At 40.4% G+C, this 25,813-nt stretch overlaps 1 protein-coding gene across 5 annotated transcripts in view; it reads right to left on the reverse strand.

Moving 5' to 3' along the window:
- Positions 1-251: 251 nt before the first annotated feature.
- Positions 252-25,813, reverse strand: part of dnmt3aa (DNA (cytosine-5-)-methyltransferase 3 alpha a) — a 71,627-nt gene continuing 46,065 nt past the window's right edge. For all 5 annotated transcript variants that reach the window (XM_053482083.1, XM_053482073.1, XM_053482100.1 and 2 more), the window contains 17 exons: positions 15,870-16,130; positions 15,504-15,662; positions 14,125-14,232; positions 13,877-14,033; positions 13,588-13,734; positions 13,302-13,346; positions 13,031-13,110; positions 12,704-12,816; positions 11,911-12,094; positions 11,242-11,326; positions 10,986-11,131; positions 8,817-8,907; positions 8,356-8,504; positions 8,148-8,233; positions 7,635-7,704; positions 6,701-6,819; positions 252-5,628 (listed from right to left, as the gene is read on the reverse strand). In XM_053482083.1, coding sequence (XP_053338058.1) covers positions 5,487-5,628; positions 6,701-6,819; positions 7,635-7,704; positions 8,148-8,233; positions 8,356-8,504; positions 8,817-8,907; positions 10,986-11,131; positions 11,242-11,326; positions 11,911-12,094; positions 12,704-12,816; positions 13,031-13,110; positions 13,302-13,346; positions 13,588-13,734; positions 13,877-14,033; positions 14,125-14,232; positions 15,504-15,662; positions 15,870-16,130 — 2,142 coding nt within the window. In that variant the 3' untranslated portion in view covers positions 252-5,486. The remainder of the gene's footprint in view (positions 5,629-6,700; positions 6,820-7,634; positions 7,705-8,147; positions 8,234-8,355; positions 8,505-8,816; positions 8,908-10,985; positions 11,132-11,241; positions 11,327-11,910; positions 12,095-12,703; positions 12,817-13,030; positions 13,111-13,301; positions 13,347-13,587; positions 13,735-13,876; positions 14,034-14,124; positions 14,233-15,503; positions 15,663-15,869; positions 16,131-25,813) is intronic.

A 25,813-nucleotide genomic window follows, 5' to 3' on the forward strand; every position in this document is an offset into this window, starting at 1 on the left:
CTTTGCCTGCTGAGCGGCGGGCTGTGGTGCACTGGGTGTTCTGGTGCCTTTCTGTTGCGGCCAGCATCGACTTCTGCGCTGCATTGGTGTTTCTGTGGGATCAGACCGGACAGGGTGGTCTTTGGTTCCCGTTGGACCGCTTTATTTAACCCGGTGAACAAGTATCGGATGCAAATTTATCTTTAAAAATAACCTGAGAATAGAGAGAGAGAGAGAAAAAAAAGAAAAGACAGGACCAGGTAGCTTTTTTTTTTGCACACAAACAGTACATTTAATTCAAGTGTTCCCCAGCACAAATACATAAGAAAAGGAGTCATTCTATTTCTTTCTTTCTGTCTTTCTTCCTTTCTTTCATGCTTTCTGTCCATCTCTTCACGGCGTCTGCAAATAACAGCAGAACCACAGCTGTGGATGAAGAGAGCATGAAGAAGAAAAGAGTGAGAGTGAGACAGAGAGTGAGACAGAGAGTGAGAGAGAGTGAGAGACAGAGAGAGAGAGAGAGACGGATGCATCTGACAGACCAAATATGAAAGACAGAAACTAGGACATGGCTGTAGTCAATAAATATTGAGGCAACAACAATCATATATATATATATATATACATATATACATATATATATATATATATATATAAACACAATGTAACATTACAATCAGATCCAACAAAAGCCAGACTATATGGAGCAAGGAATGTTGGGTAATGTGGGTTTTTGCTGCCAAGGATAAAGCGAGTTAGGTATCAGTGCACGGAGTCTTCGGGATGTTTAACAGAATGACTTCCTCATCAAGACGCTCATACTACAGTGATGTCTAGGCTAAAACACATGAAATTTCTCCTTTTTATTCTTTTTTTTTTCTACTTTTACATTATCATCATCATCAAGTACAAAGTTAAAATGCATTTGTTAATATATTCATAAAAGAGTAAAATAATAGTGCTTTTTTTCATTTTTTTTTCTTTTTCTTAAATTCATTACTACGACAACATAAAAACAGTCATTGTCAAGACCGGTCAATCCTTAATTCCAACAATATATTTTCACTTCTTTATTTCTTTTTAATCATTTAAGAATAAATTGTATAGCACCTTATTTATTTATTTATTTATTTATTATTTTTTGAAACCCTTTCACTCTCTTTAAAGATTTGAGTTGTAAAATAACCCGGTAAAGGATCGCCTCCTTTAAAGCTGCGAAACTGGGTATCGGTTGGCTTGTGAATTCGTCCTCTCTCGTTTGAGACAATTCATAAATACGTAAAGAAAGAGGAAAAGAAAATTTGTTGGGACGTGACGGCGGATTGACACGCCCCCTTTTCACACATCATCATCATCATCAGCACCACCGCCTTTCAGCTTACTATTATCAAGCTCTGCCTTTTGCCAGTCTCCTAATCACAACAGCTACGGTAACACAGCCTAGGATCACACTGACATTAGCCTATACGGATTGAGAAACACACCCGGAGCACAAAACATGATCGAATGCTTTAAAGAAAAGAAAAGAAAAAAAAAAAGCATATCTATGTACAGTTGGATTACCACTGAACTCGGCTGAATGGAGTTCCCGTCTCGGCCGCACAGAAAGTGAGTCTGGAAAGAACGCATGTGGGCCTGAGTTTTATTCGATGCGTCGAGCGGCTAATGCATCTTTTTCCGAAAACCAGGCTTAGCTCAGCTTCTGGAGTTTATCTGTCTGAATGGTGATTCGCTGATGCGGAACCACTTTCCTAAATGCACGCTATGATCAGTCGTGGACAGTGCTGGTCCTCGCTAATTAGTGACGAAACCATGCTTTTTACAAACATCCAAAGATGTCCCTAAGGGGCTAACAAAAATGTCTTAAAGAAAGCACTTGGGTTTTTCTTTGCTGGCCAATGCAAAGATCTCTGTGAATTTAGCACCCTTAAAGAGTCACAGCGTCTTGACTCGTGAAATGTCTTAGTATGTGATGTGCATTTTATCTGGCCATAAGCTTCACAATCTTGAAGGCTGCATTCTGATTGGTTTTTTGCACTCTCCAGTGTAATTGCACTTTCGTACAATCTTTGTGGAGCGTCGAATGGTTATTGGATTGAATGTGATTCACGGCATCACATCTGTTGAAACACTTTAGCGAGTATGCATTGGATACTCACGAAGTCTATGATTCGTTGTTTGATGAACGCCCTCTCTTTTTGCAAAACTAGATAAGTGATGGAACTCTTCAGCAACACCTAGAGTTCTGTCTCCACATTCAAAGAGCCCTTGATAATCCGATGATAGCCGTCTTGCTAACAAGTGGGGCAGTTGTAGCTTGGTGGGTTAAGGCTCTGGGTTACTCATCAGAAGGTCAGGGGTTCATGACCCAGCTCCATCAATCTGCCACTGTTGGGGCCTTAAGCAAGGCTGTTAACACTGTCTGCTCCATTTTATGGCTGACCCCAAGTGCTCTGACCCCAGCTTTCTTTTGGGACATCTGAAGAAAAGCACTGCTTAAAGAATTAACAGGGAGGTGGCAGCTAGCATTTCTCTTCCTGTCATCAGTAGTGGTTATAGACATTAGCAAGATTAGCTACTGAAGGCTAGGAGGTCATTCACAGTCAAGAAGAGGAGACTCTAATAAGGAACTCACTGGTGTTGGTTGGGGGTAGATTGGGGTGCAGGTTGGGGGATGAAGCAAGGACCAGCACTGCAAAAGGCCTGTGGAGAATCTGTGTCTGGAAAGTTGGCCTAAAAAGTTTTTACTCTACGGTCTGCCTTCGAATCAGGTCAGAGAGATTAGCCTCTCGTAACAATACTACACAACGACACCCTTGAAAATCTGGGAAGCCGGGGGTTAAAGCAACAATGACAACAACGATAAAGATCGCGAGAAAGCACCAGAAAGCACCAGGGCACCCCGCTGACCTCCGATCTGAACGATGTGTACAACAGCATGGGGAAAATACAGTAAACCAGATCCGATTATCCAGAGCGATAATTGGAAGGTGAGTGCACGCTGTTGAGCACCAACACACCACCGGAGGCCACGCCCACCGGATAATCCCGGCTTCCCCAGGAAGTTTCTGTAAGCACCAGAGTGTCACTCTGCATCCCAACGATCCGACGACAGCATGGAGAGAATACAGTAACCCAGATATTGTTTCAATCCGTAACTGGAAGGTGTGCGCACATTGTGAAGCACCTACACACCACGCCACGAGGCCACACCCACCAAAAACTAAAGGAATTCTGGGAGCACCTTGTGACCAGATATTACGACATCACACAGCAGAGGCCACTATCCCAGAATTCCCTGGGAGGAGAGAACTGTATTGGAGAAGTAAAAAATCCTGGATCATGACGTCCAGAATTCAAGATCAACATTCCAGTAAAGGAACTTTTACAGGAACTTCGGGTTCTGTTCAGGGACTTGGCTTTTCAAAAAATGTGGAGGCCTAAATGATGTTTAGGAACCAAACTTTTGGCGTGTTTCGAGCCTAGGAACCTTTCTAAGAACCCAGAAACTTTAACTGCAGAAAGATTTTAAAGACCCCGGGGAATGTCAAGGGTAAAAACCCTTTCAGGAACCGTTTTTGCATTCTAGCCTCGTTTCCGCTTTGGGAACCTTTGAAGAACTATAGCTTTCGTGTCCACTGCAGAAACCTTCTCAGGAGCTGAACAACTTGTTCAAACTAAGCTTTGGGGGTCTACCACAGGAACCCAGCGACATTTTAGGAACTTAAAAACTTCAGGCACATTTCTACGAGAGGAACCAAAGAAACTTTAAAAAAAATAATAAAGCTGACCAGGAACTGCTTAAGTCTGGTTCGGTTTAGTTCTGGAACCCTTTAGTTCCTCAGAAGGTTCTGATATAGTGGTAGAAATGTGCCTAATTAAAATAAAAACCTGGGATTAGCGTACAGGCTTAATGCTAGCTTGAGCCCAGAACCAGGAAGGAAAGGAAAGGAAGAGAAGAAAGCACCCCGGAGAGAGATTTCTGATCGTTCCGTCAGCCGGACAAAAATCAAAGCATGTTAAAGTTGGAGCACGCTTTCTCCACACATACACACACAAACACACACACACCCACTCTTCCACTCATACATCGGCACCAGTACAGTAAAAATGGCGGAGTCGGACGTAACCTTGTGGTTTACAGTAGAAATGAGTTCCGCTGGTGGTCTCTAGCATCACCACAGTGCTTTGTGGAAGGAAATAGATTCGTTTGTATTTTGCCGCTGCCCCCTGTAGGCCTGGGCTGGAAGCGCAGCAGCTCTCTGAGACGTAGGTGTGTGTGTCTGTGTGTGTGTAAGTATGTGTATGTAAATACAGAGCATTCTCTCTGGACCATTTTCAGAAGTATTGGTATTGCATCAGCCTGTAATGTAGAAAACTGTAGAAGTATTTCAAATCCTGTGTGTGTGTGTGTGTGTGTGTGTGTTTTAATCAGTCAATCACTATGTGCCCCAGCAGTAAGGCCTCAAGTGTGGCTGTGCATCAGTATTGCTGCCAGAAAGCGAGCGACAAATGAAGCAAAAGAGAGAGAGAGAGAGAGAGAGAGAGAGATGATGATGATGATGATGAAGATGAAGGAAGGACAGAAGGAGAACATCAGTACACTAGAGTAGGAGAGGAGAGAGGAGACTGAAAGAGAAAGTAGAAAGGGTCAGAAAAGAACAGAGGTAGACAAAGAGAACGAGAAGTGAGAAAGACAGAGAGAAAGGATGGAGGAAAAGAATGAAGGAAGAAGTAAGGAAGTGGGGGAGAACTGATAAAGGGATAAAGATGAGGAGAGGGGTGGTCTGGTGTTGGAGGTGTAGAAGAAGAGAGAGAGAGAGAGAGAGAGAGAGAGAGCACCGTAGTTGTAACAGCATTTGAGCTGTACAGGAGTTGTATTGTTGTGTAGTACCATGACATAACTGTAAACAGTGTATCAGCTGGTTTGTGTGTGTGTGTATGTATGTCTATTTGTGTGTGTGTGTTTGCACCACTTGACTAGATGTAAATGACGCCAAGATAGTGTGTGTGTGTGGGATTAGTTTTCAAAGATGCTTTTACCCCCAAATCTGCTTTGTGCTCAAAGAGACGAACATCCTCCCCCTCTCTCTCTTTCTCTCACACACACGCACTCACTCAATCGCTCACACACACACACACACTAACACACACGCTGGCATCCACACACTCATGCAGGCATGTCTCTTTCTCGTCAGAGAAGCTGTGTGTGTGTGAGATCACAGATGAATTATGTCGATCGTTCTGACACTGTAGAAGTCTGTAAAATAAAAGATAAAAAAAAGAAGTAATGAAGTCTTCAATAAATAGCCGACACGTTAAAGTGAGACGTGAGGTCGGACGAACTGTGATCTTTTTTTTTTTCTTCCTTTCTCGATGAATAGCACCAGTAAGTCATCAGGCATCTACCAAAACAAATGTAAGAAGGGTGGAGTTTTGTTGCTATGCAAATGAAGGGGCGGAGCAAGTCGTGGGATGGCACGGCGTGACTCGGAGGGGGCGGGGCTTCAGTTACAGGCGAAGTATTCCTTCAGCGGCGCGAACAGGTGCCGGATCACCGGGACGCTCCACGACCTTCCCAGGAGTCTTTGCCTGGCCAGGCGGCTCATGTTGGACACGTCCGTGTAGTGCACAGGAAACCCAAAGACCCTGAGAAAGGAAGGAAATAATGGGGGGTAAAAAAATAAAAAATAACCGCGTGATGTTTCATCGACAGAACGATAGAGAATTCCTGGTCTTTTCATTTCTTTACACTTCTTGTCTTCATGTCACTTCACCTCTACCCTCTTTTTACCACAGGAACCTATGAAGAATGCATTCCTCTTGTTCCACTCATCTACTCATATCGGTCTAAGTGTGAATCCATTTATCTATTCATCTATCCATCCATCATTAATTTATCCATCCATACCTTTCATTCCATCCATCCATCATCTATCCATTCCTACCTCCATCCATCCATCATACCTTTCCTTCCATGCCTCATCCCTCATTTATCCATCCATGACTTTCCACCTATACCTTGCATCTATCCATCGTTTCTTTTCTCCATCCACCCATCCATCTATCCATCCCTTTTCTTCCATCCATCCAGCCATCATCCATCCATTCCTACCTTGCATCCATTCATCAATAATTTATAAATTCTTCAATGCATATCTTTTATCCATCCATCACTTTCCATCCAAGCTTCATCCATCCATTCCCACCATCCACCATCCATCATCACTTTTTTAATTCATCTATGACTGCACATCCATACCTTTCATCCATCCATAATTCCTATCCATCCATCCCTTTTAATCCATCCATCCATTCCTACATTTTTATCCCTCCATATTTTTCTCCATCTATCCATCCATACCTTTCATAACGTCCATCCATCCTCCAATCCATCCTTTTTCTCCACTTATCCATCCATCAGTCTACATCTATCTTTTCATTCATCCATCATCCATCCATTCCTACCTTTCCATCCATCCATCATACCTTTCCATCCATCCCTCATTAAATTATCCTTCAATGCCTCTCTATCTATACCTTTTATCCATCCATTATTTCTTTTCTCCATCCACCCATCCATCTATCCATCCCTTTTCTTCCATCCATCCATCCATCATCCATCCATTTCTAGCTTACATCCATTTATCAATAATTTATAAATTTTTTAATGCATATCTATACCTTTCATCCATCCATCATACCTATCCATCCATCATACCTTTCCATCTCAGTGCACCAGAGGATATCCTCCTTGTTGTTCATGTAGACGGGGAAGTGCTGGTCTTTGCCCTGCTTGATGGAGTTGGAGCGAGTGGTGATGGTTCTCAACTTATCAAACTGAAAACAAAAACCCATTCTCCTTATTAGCCATGCCACTTCTCTATTCACACCCAATCACAAAGCTCATATAAATACTAGTAACACTCTGTGAGCTGCTGGAGGAATCTATATATAACCTGAACACTAAATGGTTCCTGACTGACTGGTGTACTTTGACAGAAACTCTTAAAATGGCATTGTTAATGCTAATGGTAATACCAGCGGTCATACAGACATGAGACTCCTTCTATACAGTAAGACGACTAGTAACAAAACCAGGATCCAAACGTGGAGACTCTGGCGTAGACTAGAGGCAGACAAAATGTTAAGCCATCCCAAAGCCACAGTTGTGGGAGTGTTTAAAGAGCAGAAGATACAGCCATGAACTTCACCACAATGTAGTGGAGTCAGGGTAAAAAATTCTGTAAGATTCAAATGGTAACTTTGCAATTTTGCAAGGTAGAATTGGGGTGGATTCCTGGCCAGGTTCGATTCCCGTCTCTATGTGCAAGGAGTTTGCATGTTCTCCCTGTGCTTGGTGGCTTTCCCCTGGGTTCTCTGGTTTCCTCCCCCAGTCCAAAGACCTGCAGATTGGGCTAAATGGCATTCCCAAACGGTCCAAACGTTAATGTGATTGATCAAACACCACACTGTACTGTACCTGCTGAGTATCTGAGTAATAAATTTGACTGAATTGGATGCTATAACCACAACAATAAAATAAAAACTGGAGCAACAGCACCCTCTGGTGGACAATTTGACTCTAGATCCTAAGTTTTCACAAATTAGATATGATTTGGACAAGACTGAGACCTGGGCCTTACATCACCAACCTTGGCTGTGCGTCCGTGTTCCAGACAGTCCTGCAGGTCCAGTCTGTCATTCACCATGGCACTTAGCGGCCTGTAGGGGAAGAGATAATTAAATAAATAAAATACATGTATGTTATATAGCAGCAGCTGTAAATCAGAGATTTATATTCATAAACTTGTAATATGTTATTGTTTCTGTGGTAACAGATATATGTAATAGGACATATGGAAGGAGTCTCCAGTGTTAGAAGTTTTTGGACGCTTTTCTATGCTCTGCGTTTTTTTTTTTATTAGAAGAAAAAGAGACAGATTTTTAGAGACAGAAACGCTACACTTCTGCTGGCAACAGTATCTCCGTGTTATCACTCCACACCGCCATTGATGATTTTTCTATGAGCGCATAAACTGCTTATTCCCGCCGTCGCTCACGCACTCAACAACTAGCGCACTTGACTTGTGATCAGAGCCGAGATGGAAAGAAAAGGATAAGTGGAAAAGCGCTAGGGTGCTGAAGCAGAAGCAGGTCTTTCTCACCTGTTCATGCCCGGCAGGTTACCCCAGAAGTAGCGGGCGCGGTGGGCAGCAGACACCTCCTTGGCGTCGATCATCACCGGGTTACACTGAGGTGAAAGACAGAGAAAAAGAGAGAGAGAGACCAGGCTGGGTTAGTCTATTAATGCCTTGAAATTAAGGCAAGGATTAGTTAGGGTTAGCTTATATAAATGTGTGTGTGTGTGTGTACCTCGAGAAAGCGTGAGATGTCTCTCTTGTCACTCACTCCCATGGCCACCACGTTCTCAAAGAGCCAGAAGAACGGTCGTTCGTCTCCTTCTTTAGGACGGGCCTCGTGTAGCAGACGATAAAACTCGAAAAACAGTCGCCCGGTGCCCTCTGCACAACACACACACACACACACACACACATTAACAAGAGATCGTATATCAAACAAAAGATCTTATGTAGCCTGGAGATCACGTCTGTATTTTAGTGTAAAAGTAGGCGGGGCTAATGTCGAGTGAGTTCGTGTTCATCTGAACAACCTAGCATGCTAAAGATAAAGATTTAGCCGCCCTGGTTAGGCGTCTCGGATACAAGGTTGTCAATCAATTGTGCTCATTAGAATATTAGGCCACACCCGTTTCCGGACCGATTTGCTAAGCAGTTCAGGTGGTGTTTGAGCTCCGGGTCATGTTTACGGCGTACCAAAGAGTCCTTTCCTGGCGGGGTTGACGATGGAGAGATCGTTGCACGGGCTTCCGCCGATCACCAGGTCAAATGGACCCCACTCTTGAATCTGTAACACACACACACACACACACACACACATGTATAAAAAACATTTTCATATTATTAAATAATCTGCTGTATTCTCTCTATGAGGCAGATATTTTATTTCATACACTGTTTTCACTTGTTACTTAAACTGAGATGCTCGCCAGGTTTTTTTTCTTTGCACTTTTCTCAATGTGTTAAACGGTCTCGCTCGGTGCTAAACGCGTGGTTAGCGTGCGCATCGTGTGTGTGTGGTAAATCACAGCGTCTTATGCAAATCACATCTCCGCGCCCCGCTGCAGTGTGAGCATGTGTGTGTATCTTCAGGGTCTTCTCTAATCTGCAAAAGCCAGCTTGAACAGGACGCTCAGTCTGCCTCAAAATGTCCTGCACGCCGCTAGCTGAAGCCTGATCCGCACATGATCTGATTGAGGTCTTTCATCTATCGCGGTCAGTTCAGTCTGTGATCAGACGCTGTCTGTCACTTTCACACACATGCACACACACATGGCTTCATCCAAGCTCCGCTCTTTTCATTTCAGGTTCAAATCAGGTGTGGAGCTAGTCTATCTACTGCACAAAAGGTGATCTCTTTATCTCTCTCTCTCTCTCTCTGTCTCACACAGACACACACACAGATCCTTAGCGCAGTCCTGAGGGCAGAAACGCAGAAACGCGGGCACTTCAAAGCCAGAGCTGAAATATGAGCTTCATCAACACTGCTGCATTTATGTCTCTATTTATACACTCAGAGAAAGAGGAACAGAAAGACAAACGGAGAAGAAAGAAAGAGGTAGAGAGACAGACGAAAATATAGACAGGGTGAAAGAAGGACATATGAAGAGGAAAGAAAGAATCTGAGGGAGAGAGAGAGCAAGAAAGAGACAGAGTCAGAAAGAAAGAGTGAGTGAAAGAGTCAGACAGCAATATGGTGCACCACAAGGTTAAAGCAAGGTTTTACACACACACACACACAAACACACACACACACACACACTGCTGAGTTATACCTGAAAACGTAAATAATAATAAAATTCATGACAATCTTGTAATCAGTTCTAGATAATGTGGTAATACAATAAATCCCAGGTTTAAAGAAATTCATCAACAGGGGTAGCTCAGTGGATAAGGCATTGGACTACGGTTCGGAAGATCCCAGGTTCAAACCCCACAACCACTTTGCCACTGTTGGGCCCTTGAGCAGATGTGTAATGAGATAAAAATTTAAGTCGTTCTGGATAAGAGCGTCTGCCAAATGCCTAAATGTAAATCAACAAGCAAAAACATCTGGATTTGTGCTACAGGTTCTGAGCATCATACACAATCAGGGTTATCAGAATGTTATCAGAATAAAAGTACAGACAGATTTTATTCAACAGTAAATACATTTTGAGCTCATGTACTAACAGGCAGTTGGTGTAGTGAGGAGTCAGAGAGGGCTGTAAAGAACAGGAACGAGATTGGAACTCACATGTTTGTGGAGCGAGTATGAAACTTATGTACCAAAAACATGTGAGTTAGATACCACAAGTACAAGTATGAAACTCGAGTGTTTCTAGTACAAGTATGTAACTTGCGTGTTTGTACTACGAGTAAAAAACTTACATGTTTGTGGTATAAGTATCTAACTCACATGTTCGTGGTATGAGTAAGTAATTCACTGTAATACAAGTGCTCTGGTACGAGTATGTAACTTATTTGTTGTATACACGTATTTGTGATACATGTATGTAACACGTGTTTGTGGTAAGAGTACGTAACACGTGTTTGGGGTGCGGGTCTGTAACTCACGTGTTTGTACTACAAGTATGAAACTCACATGTTCGTGATACAGGTATGTAACACGTGTTTCTGTAACTTACGTATTTGTACTTCAAGTCTATAACTCATGTATTTGGGGTGCGGGTCTATAACTCACGTGTTTGGGGTTCGGGTCTATAACTCACGTGTTTGAGGTGCGGGTCTGTAACTCACGTGTTGGGGTGCGGGTATGTGACTCACGTGTTTGCGGTATGGGTATGTGACTCACGTGTTTGTGGTACGGGTGTGTAACTCGTGTTTCTGTAACTCGCGTATTTGTGGTGCGGGTCTGTAACTCACGTGTTTGTGCGTGACGTTGCGGACATCTCCCACGTACATAATCTGGCCCTGGTGTCTCACCATCCCCACCGTAATAGAGTCCTCGCACACCTCGGATGCCACGTAGCGCTCCACCTGGATGCCCAGGTCCTTTAGCACCAAAAAACCTAGGTTCACACACACACACACACACACACACACACACATATATTTTATAATGAAAACACTGCACCGGTTTTAGAACAGCTTCTAAATATGCAGACAGGTACAAGCTTACCTGTAGCAATGCCATCGAACAGAGAGAGCACTCTGATTGGCTGCCTTTTCTCTGCTGCTACAGGAGTGTAGACCTTAGGAGGCTCCTAAAACAGAAAGAGAGGGAGAGACAGAGAGAGCTCTTCTGTAAGGTGGCTTTGACTAAATTCTTTAAATGGTGATTCTGCATCACCTGAAGCTAAAGCCAGAAAGATCAAGCTCCTCTTTGAGGAAGGCTATAAAAAATGTAAGTATTTTTGTTAAATGATTAGCTAGCATAATCTCTGGATGCAGTAAGAGCAGCTCTTGTTCTTGTGTGTAGAGCAAAATGAAAATCCAATCCTTTTAACCATTTCTCCCAAAGGAGCAGGATAATTTCTCAGATGACGGTCTAATCTTAAAGCCTCACTCACTTAGATTTACGGCATTTAGCAGACACCCTTATCAAGAGCGACGAACAGAAGCGCTTTGATGTTTCGATCAAAGGCACATCCTCGTGTTATGTAAGTGCACTGAAACTACCATCAAGCTGTTGATCAGTATTAAAAAAAAACAACAACATGCTGTACTTACTCCTGGCTGGCTCGCCTCTTTGTCACACAGCTTTGATTGGTTTCAGCACTTTCATTTTCAACACACACCCAAACACACACACACGGTACAGTGTTTTACGAATTGTGAGGTAACTTACAAAGTCCTGGTCGTGGTTGTTGGCGAAGAACAGCTGGAGACGCGATGTCCAGTCGTCTCTGCGTCGGAGAATTCCAAACACACCTTTACTGCTGCACATGTAACAGTTCCATGGGTCCTCATTTATAGCAACCTGGGCTGATCCGGTACCGACCAGGAGATCTACACACTCTACGCAAAAGCACCTACGCACACGGTTCATGTAGAGGCGTGAGACATGTGACGCAGACATTGTCCCATAGAAGTTACATAGTCTTTAGCACACTTCTTGTAAATAAAAAAGCTTTATCTTTTTACAAATATTGTAATTTGTTACAAAAGTCAGTTTTGTAGATTTATTAACGTTTTACGTTGTTAAATTATATAGAACAGCAGTTTTGTTTTGTCTTTTTCCTTCTCGCAAAATGCCAAGATTTCTGCCTACATGCCATATATGGCTAATTGTGGGTGTGTCCTTATTTCAATTTGAACAGCTACAGGGACTATGAATAATTAGGATTTGTTGAGCTTCATCTTTTGTGCTTTTGGGCACGTTTACATATTTCCATTTTTCCATTCAAAATTTATGATGAAAATAAACAAATTTACATTGAAGTCCCTGATCTCAAACTCTCCATCAGATCCCTAATATTTTATACATAATGAACATATTCACTGACATGTATGCTATTTTAGGTTGTTAAAACAAAAAATGTGTATCTCAGGTTTTGTCCTTATGAGGACCAGCCAAATGTCCCCACTAATCCAGACTGTTTCATATCCCTAAGCTTGTGAGGACCAGGACGTAAACACACCTGCAGCAGTTGTTGTTCCCACACATGAGCACCTCTCTCCCCCCACAGCAGATGGTGCAGTAGGACTGGTAGCCGTCATCGTCGTACTGATACGCGCACTCCAGGAAGCAGTTCTGCACGTGAAAAAAAACACTTCCAAAGTCAGTCCAGCAAGCAGCTACACGTTTTCTCTATGCTTTAACCACTACACCGCTTGATAAAAAAAAAAAAAAATCACAGAACAATGAGCTACACGTATACGTAAGTTACTAATGTCTTTTCGATTTAATTAACTGCATGGTCTGACTCCACAAGGTGCATGTTTCAACATGAGTGCGTGCCGTATACCTTGCAGCCCTGGCACATGGCTCCGACGAAAAGTGGATGTTCGAGGGAGACATTCAGACTTCCACAGGATATACACATATCTGTGAACGAACACGACTTTAGCAAATGACTCGAATATCTGACTTTTCATACGTTTCCAAAAAACGTCAGGATTGCTTCTTAGAAGTGTACAGTCCAGTACAGTGCGCGTAAACGCATCATCAAGCCACACTTTCTCTAGCTCGGCTCAAAAGGTCAAGGAAGGAAATAATCATGGGAAACTCTTGTTTACCTTCGATATTCCTGCACTTCTGACGTACCTCGTACACCAGCCTCTCTGGAAAATAGAAATCATTGATTTCTTTTTCTGGGCTCAGTGCCACAATATAAACAAAACAACCACGGAAACAATTTCAGGAAGCTCGGACAACGTATTATGGTTTGTTTGAGGGCTCATTGATTCAAGTTAATCAATAATAATAATAATAATAATAATAATAAACGCCTGATAAATAAAATACAGCCTGTGCATCCTGAATGTGTGTGAGTTTGAGCGTGTGTGTGGCCAGATGTTATACCTCTGGTCCCTTCATCTATAATCTCTTTAATTTTAGGTTTCTCCAAATTGCTCTTCCTTGGCTTCTTGGTCGGTGGAGCGGTGTATGCTGCTGCTTCTGGCTCCACCCACATTTCAGGATAGACTTCAGTGTAGGGATTCCGCTCGGCTGAAACACACACGATTGCATAATAAACACACGCCTGACAGTATGATGACAGGGTTACTTAATCGCTGAACACCAGAGCAGTCTAGTAGGACAGTAGAGACAGCGCTACAGTGGTACGGTGTAGGATGAGGGTGTAAGGTACCAGGTGGAGGCTCCAGGCCCTTGGCCCCGGTAGGCAGGAATCCTCCACTCGCCCACTCGATCATCTCTCTGGTCTGCAGCTCCACGCTCTTCCCCGTATCAGAGTCGTCGGTCGATACACACACCGGGAACGGCTTCCCTGCCCGTGTACTGGCCGTCTACGTGCACGAGCGACACGAATATTATCAACAAAGTGTGCCAGACTAGAGGAGTGTAAGGAAGGAAAAAGAGGATAATCCAGATACTCACTTGTAGCACCTCGTAGATAGCTTTTCTGTACGTGGGCTGTTTGCTGTAGGTAGGCTGATGAAAGGCAGTAGAAAATGAACTCAACGGCAACAGTTTCTCCACGCAGACCTGAGAACACAGGACGAGACAGAACTTTCAGTCAGGGTTTATTTCCCCGGGACCAGCCGTGTCGCCGCTGAGTGTTTCCAGAATTTCCTGAGGATGTATTCACTAATAATGAAGAAACAGTTCAGGAAAAAACAGGCTAATTCAACATCTGAAAGGGAAAACGAGCAGTGTGCTACTGGGAAGGAATTACTAGCCAGATTAATATCAGACAATTGGTTGATTGAGGACAGAAGAATTTGCGCTTGATTATTATTACTATTATTATCATCTTGTAGTGAAAATTCTTTTGCTCCAAAGTTATGAACGGAGATGACTTAAACACTTGATGTAGTCGCATGGTTAAAAAAAAAAAAACATTAAAAACCATAGCTATGTTTAATAGTGAAAGTAAGGACATGTCCATACACACACACACACACACACACACACAATGTCACTTACTGCATTGGAACTAAACAGCTGTGTGTCCATGAGAAAACCACTTGTTAGTGAGAAAAGGTCATGTGACCTGCTGAGTCCAGATTGATCCTATTCCAGAGTGATGGGCGTGTCAGGGCAAGAAGGGAAGCTCATGAAGCGATGCACCATCATGCATAGTGTCCACTGTACAAGCCTCTAGAGACAGTGTTATGATCTGGAGTTGCTTTAGTTGCTCAGGTCTAGACTCAGCAACGTTATGGGGCAATAAAATTCAGTCGGCTGACGACGTGAATTTGCATTTAGACAATTGGCAGACACTCTTATCCAGAGCGACTTACATTTTTATCTCATTACACATCTGAGCAGTTGAGGGTTAAAGGCCTTGCTCAAGGGCTCAACAGTGGCAACTTGGTGGTTGTGGGGTTTGAACCTGAGATCTTCTGAACCAGAGTAGTCCAATGCCTTAACCACTGAGCTACCACTGGCCCCTGAATGACCAGGTCATCACGTCTATGGAAATATTCCAGGGTTTAAAATGTGAAACAACGGTTCTGGGAGCATGAGGGATAATTTTCACTGGTGAACTAGACACCACATTGTGTGCGGTAATTAAAGCTATAGTGTAGGTGCTTGAATCGATTGGTCAGACAATACAATGCAATACAAATAAAGAAAAAAAAGTTCAGGTCAGGTTTTAGTCTTTGGGTTTATTCTATAGCGATAGCCTGAAGTGCAGAGATCAAAGTCATTGTGTAGTGGAAGATCAGGACAGCTGATCCAACAGTGAGTATGAAATGAACCGCTGTCGTGTGATTGGTCAGTCTGCCAGGGTGTGATGGTGGTCGACTCACCACTGAGAATTTTCCATCTCCGAACCACATGACCCATCTGGTTCCCTCTGCAGCGCGACTGCGTCCCGTCATCCACCAGGAGACGATGCGGCCGGGCCACCAGGAAAACCCGCGCAGCTTCCCCCACACCAGCTCCCCGATCCCAAAGCCGCGCCCATCCTTAAACACATGATTAGTATTTTTTTTAAAAACACACCAAATGGTCATGCTACAACAACTATTAAAAGAATATCAAACTCTTTTAGGCACCTTCGACACATCACAGGGTAGAACAGCAGGTTGGAATGATCCTTGCTCTTATTATTTCAAATCATGTAAAATTTTAACCTTGTATTAGAGTTAGCACAGAAATACCCCCAGACGCACATCGTACTCTGGCTCCGCCTCCACCGACTTGCGCAGCTCCTTGTTACCGCAGGCGACGGGGACAGGCGCGGGCTCGGGCGTCGTGGCGACCGTGGGCGAAGCGGGATCCGTGTGCTGCTGCTGAGGGGGCGGAGTCTGTGGAGCAGGAGTGGGTGGGACGCTGCTGACCGCCGGCTGCTCCTCATTTCTCGGAGCGTCGTCTTCTGATTGGTCGCCCATGGTGTCGTTCATGAGTGGCGTCAGGTGGGCCTTCTTCTCTTCCTAAGTGAGCAGATGGTCACGTGTGAGTTTGGTGGAAACTTGAAGTTACCGTCCGAGCAACAACAACCAATGAGAACGGAGGATTCTTAACTCCTCTACTTACAAACGGGTCCGGAACCTGCACTGTACTTTTTGCACGATATCGTTAAAGTGTGATGTGTTGTGGGTGTGGCCTAATATTCTAATGAGCACATCTGATTGGCGGCAGCCTCGAGTGCAAGAATTGTAACTGCAGCTCCATGAGGTGAAATGAGGGGACTGTATTTTTAGCTCTACAACATCAATACACTGATCTGCTAACACCACAAAACAGGTTCAGTGAGTTCACACACACACACACACACACACACACACACACACACACACACACACACACAGAAATGCAGTGCTGGACTGAATGCAACTGGGATCCTGCCAAACACAGCAGCGTCAAGACTGTTCCTGTTATACAATAGTAACCGTGTGTGTGTGTGTGTGTAAGAAGAGGGCTTTTAAATTTCTCTCTAAAAGCCTTAGCAGGGTAAATATTGATTTTTCAGCTTCAATGGAAACATACGCAGTGTGTACCTATAATTTGGGAAAGTGTGTGTGTGTGTGTGAAAGAGAGAGAGAGAGAGAGAGAGAGAGAGAGAGAGAGAGAGAAGAGAGAAAAACAACCCAGTGCACATATAAAGGCCAAAAGTGTGACTTCCAGGATGGGGTTTTGTGTGTGTGTGTGTGTGTGTGTGAGAAGATAAAAAATTGACGATGACTCAAAAAATCCCCGGTATTAAAGGAATACTCTGGCACGAAATCCAGTATAAACGAATACTCTGGCATTAGAGGAATACTCCAGGATTAAAGGGATAATTTAGTATTAAATGAGTATTTCAGTGTTGAAGGACTAATCCGGTATTAAACAAATACCCTGGCAATAAAGAAATACTTATGCATTAAAGAAATACTCAGCCAATAAAGCAATACTCCGGCATTAAGGGAATAATCCAAAGTCTCTTTTGAAATGTTCCTAGATTTCCGGACGCTCTCTTCAGGGTTTCAGCTTTGAAGTGCCCTCTAGTGGACAAACTTTCATCCTCCTGTGAGTGTGACACGGGGAAACGGCAGTGACACGACGCGGCTCCCCGGAGAGACCATTGTAGCTTCTCGCCCCAGCTCATGCCTGATTGGCTGAGAGTGTGAGTGCTTTGATCTGATTGGTGGAGAGGTTATGAGGGGCTCATCACAGAGCATGAACTGGAAGGTTGTTAGATGTCCTGTCTGACCACTGAGCCCTCAAAACAACTGCCCCGAGCATCGCCCTGTTACACGGGTCGGTGGTGACTAGACACATGCTCGAGTGAATGCACACACACACACACACACACCATGATTAACCATGATTATGGGCTTGACAAATATGGTCATACACACACACACACACACACACACACACACACACTTCCTTTATAATCAACCATTGATCTCTTCCGCTTTCCCGCCATTAATCACTCAGACTCATGTAAATGCATACACACACACACACACACACACGGACACAGGAATACACAGGGACACAATTTCAGCCTGGGTCCAATGGTGTCTCCATGACGACAGAGTGGTTCTACTGGAATTACCCGACAGTCTGGCACGCTGCCCAGTGCACCCTGGGAAATGCGGTCTTTTTAACAGAGTAGGGTGAGTGGTACCTCTCTCTCTCTCCCTCTTTCTCTCTGTCACACACACACACACACACAGACACACACACACGATGTGGCTACAGTAATGAGTAGATGTTCATTTCCTGAAGGAACCACACAGCATGCGCAGATCTAAAAATAGTGAAAGGAATGACCAAAGAAAGTAAGGAATAAAAACAGGAAGAAGTGAAAGTGATGGAGGAAGGGACAAAAAGAAAATATGGCAAAAAAGAAAGAAAAAGAGAAAGAAAGAGTCACTAACAAGTTAAAAATAAACAACTATATACGAGTGTGTGGTTTCGCAGTGATCAGGGATCATGGACATTCCCCTGGCGGATGTCTCCTGCTGTGCCGATTCCATCGGGAGGGACTGGGCGAGTCCGAGACCACAGAATAGGGAGTGGACACTGTCATTATGTCTCAACTCACCGGACTGGCATACCTGAGGGCAGGGAGCTGCCAGGAGTTTATAATCCCATGTTCTTATAAACATGTTCCACCCATACGCTCACCAGAGACCAACGCAGTGCCTCAGTCAGAGGCCGAGAGGGCGCCGTTGTAACGTTACCTTACATTACAGTATACATTACATTACATCATACTCACCACTACACTACACTCATCACCATTATACACTCGTCACTAGATTACACTGTTCACTGCGTAACAATAATCACTGCATTACAATAATGACTACAATACACTCATCACCATAATACACTCATCACCATAATACACTCATCACTATAATACACTCATCACCATAATACACTCACCAATATAATACACTCATCACCATAATACACTCATCACTATAATAAACTCATCACCATACTACACTCATCAATATAATACACTCATCACTATAATACACTCATCACCATAATACACTCACCAATATAATACACTCATCACCATAATAAACTCATCACCATAATACACTCATCACTATAATACACTCATCTACACACACTCACCTGAAGGATTATTAGGAACTCCCGTTCAATTTCTCATTAATGCAATTATCTAACCAACCAATCACATGGCAGTTGCTTCAATGCATTTAGGGGTGTGGTCCTGGTCAAGACAATCTCCTGAACTCCAAAGTGAATGTCAGAATGGGAAAGAAAGGTGATTTAAGCAATTTTGAGCGTGGCATGGTTGTTGGTGCCAGACGGGCTGGTCTGAGTAATTTACAATCTGCTCAGTTACTGGGATTTTCACGCACAACCATTTCTAGGGTTTACGAAGAATGGTGTGAAAAGGGAAAAACATCCAGTATGCGGCAGTCCTGTGGGCGAAAATGCCTTGTTGATGCTAGACGTCAGAGGAGAATGGGCCGACTGATTCAAGCTGATAGAAGAGCAACTTTGACTGAAATAACCACTCGTTACAACCGAGGTATGCAGCAAAGCATTTGTGAAGCCACAACACGCACAACCTTGAGGTGGATGGGCTACAACAGCAGAAGACCCCACCGGGTACCACTCATCTCCACTACGATTTGCACGAGCTCACCAAAATTGGACAGTTGAAGACTGGAAAATGTTGCCTGGTCTGATGAGTCTCGATTTCTGTTAAAACATTCAAATGGTAGAGTATTTCGCGTAAACAGAATGAGAACATGGATCCATCATGCCTTGTTACCACTGTGCAGACTGGTGGTGGTGTAATGGTGTGGGGAATGTTTTCTTGGCACACTTTAGGCCCCTTAGTGCCAATTGGGCATCGTTTTAAATGCCACGGGCTACCTGACCATGTCCATCCCTTTATGACCACCATGTACCCATCCTCTGATGGCTACCTCCAGCAGGATAATGCACAATGTCACAAAGCTCTAATCATTTCAAATTGGTTTCTTGAACATGACAATAAGTTCACTGTACTAAAATGGCCCCCACAGTCACCAGATCTCAACTTAATAGAGCATTTTTGGGATGTGGTGGAACGGAAGCTTCATGCCCTGGATGTACATCCCACAAATCTCCATCAACTACAAGATGCTATCCTATCAATATGGGCCAACGTTTCTAAAGAATGCTTTCAGCACCTTGTTGAATCAATGCCACGTAGAATTAAGGCAGTTCTGAAGGCGAAAGGGGGTCAAACACCGTATTTTTGAAGTATGGTGTTCCTAATACTCCTTTAGGTGAGTGTAATACACTCATCACTATAATACAAACATCAATATAATACACTAATCACCATAATACACTTATCACTATAATACACTTATCACTATAATACACTTATCACTATAATACACTCATCACTAGATTACACTCATCACCATAATACACTAATCACCATAATACACTTATCACCATAATACACTCATCACTATAATACACTCATCACTATAATACACTCATCACTATAATACACTCACCACTAGATTACACTCATCACTATAATACACTAATCACCATAATACACTTATCACTATAATACACTTATCACTATAATACACTCATCACTATAATACACTCATCACTATAATACACTCACCACTAGATTACACTCATCACCATAATACAATAATCACCATAATACACTTATCACTATAATACACTTATCACTATAATACACTTATCACTATAATACACTCATCACTATAATACACTTATCACTATAATACACTCATCACTAGATTACACTCATCACTATAATACACTAATCACCATAATACACTTATCACCATAATACACTTATCACTATAATACACTCATCACTATAATACACTCACCACTAGATTACACTCATCACTATAATACAATAATCGCCATAATACACTTATCACTATAATACACTCATCACTATAATACACTCATTACCATAATACACTCATCACCATAATACACTCATCACTAAATTACACTCATCACTATAATACACTAATCACCATAATACACTTATCACTATAATACACTTATCACTATAATACACTTATCACTATAATACACTCATCACTATAATACACTCATCACTATAATACACTCATCACTATAATACACTTATCACTATAATACACTCATCACTAGATTACACTCATCACTATAATACACTAATCACCATAATACACTTATCACCATAATACACTTATCACTATAATACACTCATCACTATAATACACTCATCACTATAATACACTCACCACTAGATTACACTCATCACTATAATACAATAATCACCATAATACACTTATCACTATAATACACTTATCACTATAATACACTCATTACCATAATACACTCATCACTAGATTACACTCATCACTATAATACACTTATCACCATAATACACTCATCACAATAATACACTCATCACTATAATACACTAATCACCATAATACACTTATCACTATAATACACTTATCACTATAATACACTCATCACTAGATTACACTCATCACTATAATACACTAATCACCATAATACACTTATCACCATAATACACTTATCACTATAATACACTCATCACTATAATACACTCATCACTATAATACACTCACCACTAGATTACACTCATCACTATAATACAATAATCACCATAATACACTTATCACTATAATACACTTATCACTATAATACACTTATCACTATAATACACTCATCACTATAATACACTTATCACTATAATACACTTATCACTAGATTACACTCATCACTAGATTACACTAATCACCATAATACACTTATCACCATAATACACTTATCACTATAATACACTCATCACTATAATACACTCACCACTAGATTACACTCATCACTATAATACACTCACCACTAGATTACACTCATCACTATAATACAATAATCACCATAATACACTTATCACTATAATACACTTATCACTATAATACACTTATCACTATAATACACTCATCACCATAATACACTCATCACTATAATACACTCATCACTATAATACACTCACCACTAGATTACACTCATCACCATAATACAATAATCACCATAATACACTTATCACTATAGTACACTCATTACCATAATACACTCATCACTATAATACACTTATCACCATAATACACTCATCACAATAATACACTCATTACTATAATACACTAATCACCCTAATACACTTATCACTATAATACACTTATCACTATAATACACTCATCACCATAATACACTAATCACCCTAATACACTTATCACTATAATACACTCATCACCATAATACACTCATCACTATAATACACTAATCACCTTAATACACTTATCACTATAATACACTCATCACTATAATACACTCATCACTATAATACACTCACCACTAGATTACACTTATCACTATAATACAATAATCGCCATAATACACTCATCACTATAATACACTCATCACTATAATACACTCATTACCATAATACACTCATCACCATAATACACTCATCACTAGATTACACTCATCACTATAATACACTCATCACCATAATACACTCATCACAATAATACACTCATCACTATAATACACTAATCACCATAATACACTTATCACTATAATACACTCATCACTAGATTACACTCATCACTATAATACACTAATCACCATAATACACTTATCACCATAATACACTCATCACTATAATACACTCATCACTATAATACACTCATCACTATAATACACTCACCACTAGATTACACTCATCACTATAATACACTCACCACTAGATTACACTCATCACTATAATACACTCATCACCATAATACACTAATCACCCTAATACACTTATCACTATAATACACTTATCACCATAATACACTTATCACTATAATACACTCATTACTATAATACACTCATCACTATAATACACTCATCACTATAATACACTCACCACTAGATTACACTCATCACTATAATACAATAATCACCATAATACACTTATCACCATAATACACTTATCACTATAATACACTTATCACTATAATACACTTATCACTATAATACACTCACCACTAGATTACACTCATCACCATAATACAATAATCACCATAATGCACTTATCACTATAATACACTCATCACTATAATACACTCACCACTAGATCACACTCATCACTATAATACAATAATCACCATAATACACTTATCACTATAATACACTTATCACCATAATACACTTATCACTATAATACACTCATCACTATAATACACTCATTACCATAATACACTCATCACTATAATACACTTATCACCATAATACACTTATCACAATAATACACTCATTACTATAATACACTAATCACCCTAATACACTTATCACTATAATACACTTATCACTATAATACACTCATCACCATAATACACTTATCACTATAATACACTCACCACTAAATTACACTCATCACCATAATACACTCATCACTATAATACACTAATCACCCTAATACACTTATCACTATAATACACTCACCACTAGATCACACTCATCACTATAATACAATAATCACCATAATACACTTATCACTATAATACACTTATCACCATAATACACTTATCACTATAATACACTCATTACTATAATACACTCATTACCATAATACACTCATCACCATAATACACTCATCACTAGATTACACTCATCACTATAATACACTTATCACCATAATACACTCATCACAATAATACACTCATCACTAGATTACACTCATCACTATAATACACTAATCACCATAATACACTTATCACCATAATACACTTATCACTATAATACACTCATTACTATAATACACTCATCACTATAATACACTCATCACTATAATAAACTCATCACTATAATACACTCACCACTAGATTACACTCATCACTGTAATACAATAATCACCATAATACGCTTATCACTATAATACACTTATCACTATAATACACTTATCACTATAATACACTCATCACTATAATACACTTATCACTATAATACACTCATCACTATAATACACTCATCACTATAATACACTCACCACTAGATTACACTCATCACTATAATACAATAATCACCATAATACACTTATCACTATAATACACTTATCACTATAATACACTCATTACCATAATACACTCATCACTAGATTACACTCATCACTATAATACACTTATCACCATAATACACTCATCACAATAATACACTCATCACTATAATACACTAATCACCATAATACACTTATCACTATAATACACTTATCACTATAATACACTCATCACTAGATTACACTCATCACTATAATACACTAATCACCATAATACACTTATCACCATAATACACTTATCACTATAATACACTCATCACTATAATACACTCATCACTATAATACACTCACCACTAGATTACACTCATCACTATAATACAATAATCACCATAATACACTTATCACTATAATACACTTATCACTATAATACACTTATCACTATAATACACTCATCACTATAATACACTTATCACTATAATACACTTATCACTAGATTACACTCATCACTAGATTACACTAATCACCATAATACACTTATCACCATAATACACTTATCACTATAATACACTCATCACTATAATACACTCACCACTAGATTACACTCATCACTATAATACACTCACCACTAGATTACACTCATCACTATAATACAATAATCACCATAATACACTTATCACTATAATACACTTATCACTATAATACACTTATCACTATAATACACTCATCACCATAATACACTCATCACTATAATACACTCATCACTATAATACACTCACCACTAGATTACACTCATCACCATAATACAATAATCACCATAATACACTTATCACTATAGTACACTCATTACCATAATACACTCATCACTATAATACACTTATCACCATAATACACTCATCACAATAATACACTCATTACTATAATACACTAATCACCCTAATACACTTATCACTATAATACACTTATCACTATAATACACTCATCACCATAATACACTAATCACCCTAATACACTTATCACTATAATACACTCATCACCATAATACACTCATCACTATAATACACTAATCACCTTAATACACTTATCACTATAATACACTCATCACTATAATACACTCATCACTATAATACACTCACCACTAGATTACACTTATCACTATAATACAATAATCGCCATAATACACTCATCACTATAATACACTCATCACTATAATACACTCATTACCATAATACACTCATCACCATAATACACTCATCACTAGATTACACTCATCACTATAATACACTCATCACCATAATACACTCATCACAATAATACACTCATCACTATAATACACTAATCACCATAATACACTTATCACTATAATACACTCATCACTAGATTACACTCATCACTATAATACACTAATCACCATAATACACTTATCACCATAATACACTTATCACTATAATACACTCATCACTATAATACACTCATCACTATAATACACTCACCACTAGATTACACTCATCACTATAATACACTCACCACTAGATTACACTCATCACTATAATACACTCATCACCATAATACACTAATCACCCTAATACACTTATCACTATAATACACTTATCACCATAATACACTTATCACTATAATACACTCATTACTATAATACACTCATCACTATAATACACTCATCACTATAATACACTCACCACTAGATTACACTCATCACTATAATACAATAATCACCATAATACACTTATCACCATAATACACTTATCACTATAATACACTTATCACTATAATACACTTATCACTATAATACACTCACCACTAGATTACACTCATCACCATAATACAATAATCACCATAATGCACTTATCACTATAATACACTCATCACTATAATACACTCACCACTAGATCACACTCATCACTATAATACAATAATCACCATAATACACTTATCACTATAATACACTTATCACCATAATACACTTATCACTATAATACACTCATCACTATAATACACTCATTACCATAA

Source organism: Clarias gariepinus, chromosome 2, assembly GCF_024256425.1.
Source record: "Clarias gariepinus isolate MV-2021 ecotype Netherlands chromosome 2, CGAR_prim_01v2, whole genome shotgun sequence".
Taxonomy (NCBI): domain Eukaryota; kingdom Metazoa; phylum Chordata; class Actinopteri; order Siluriformes; family Clariidae; genus Clarias; species Clarias gariepinus.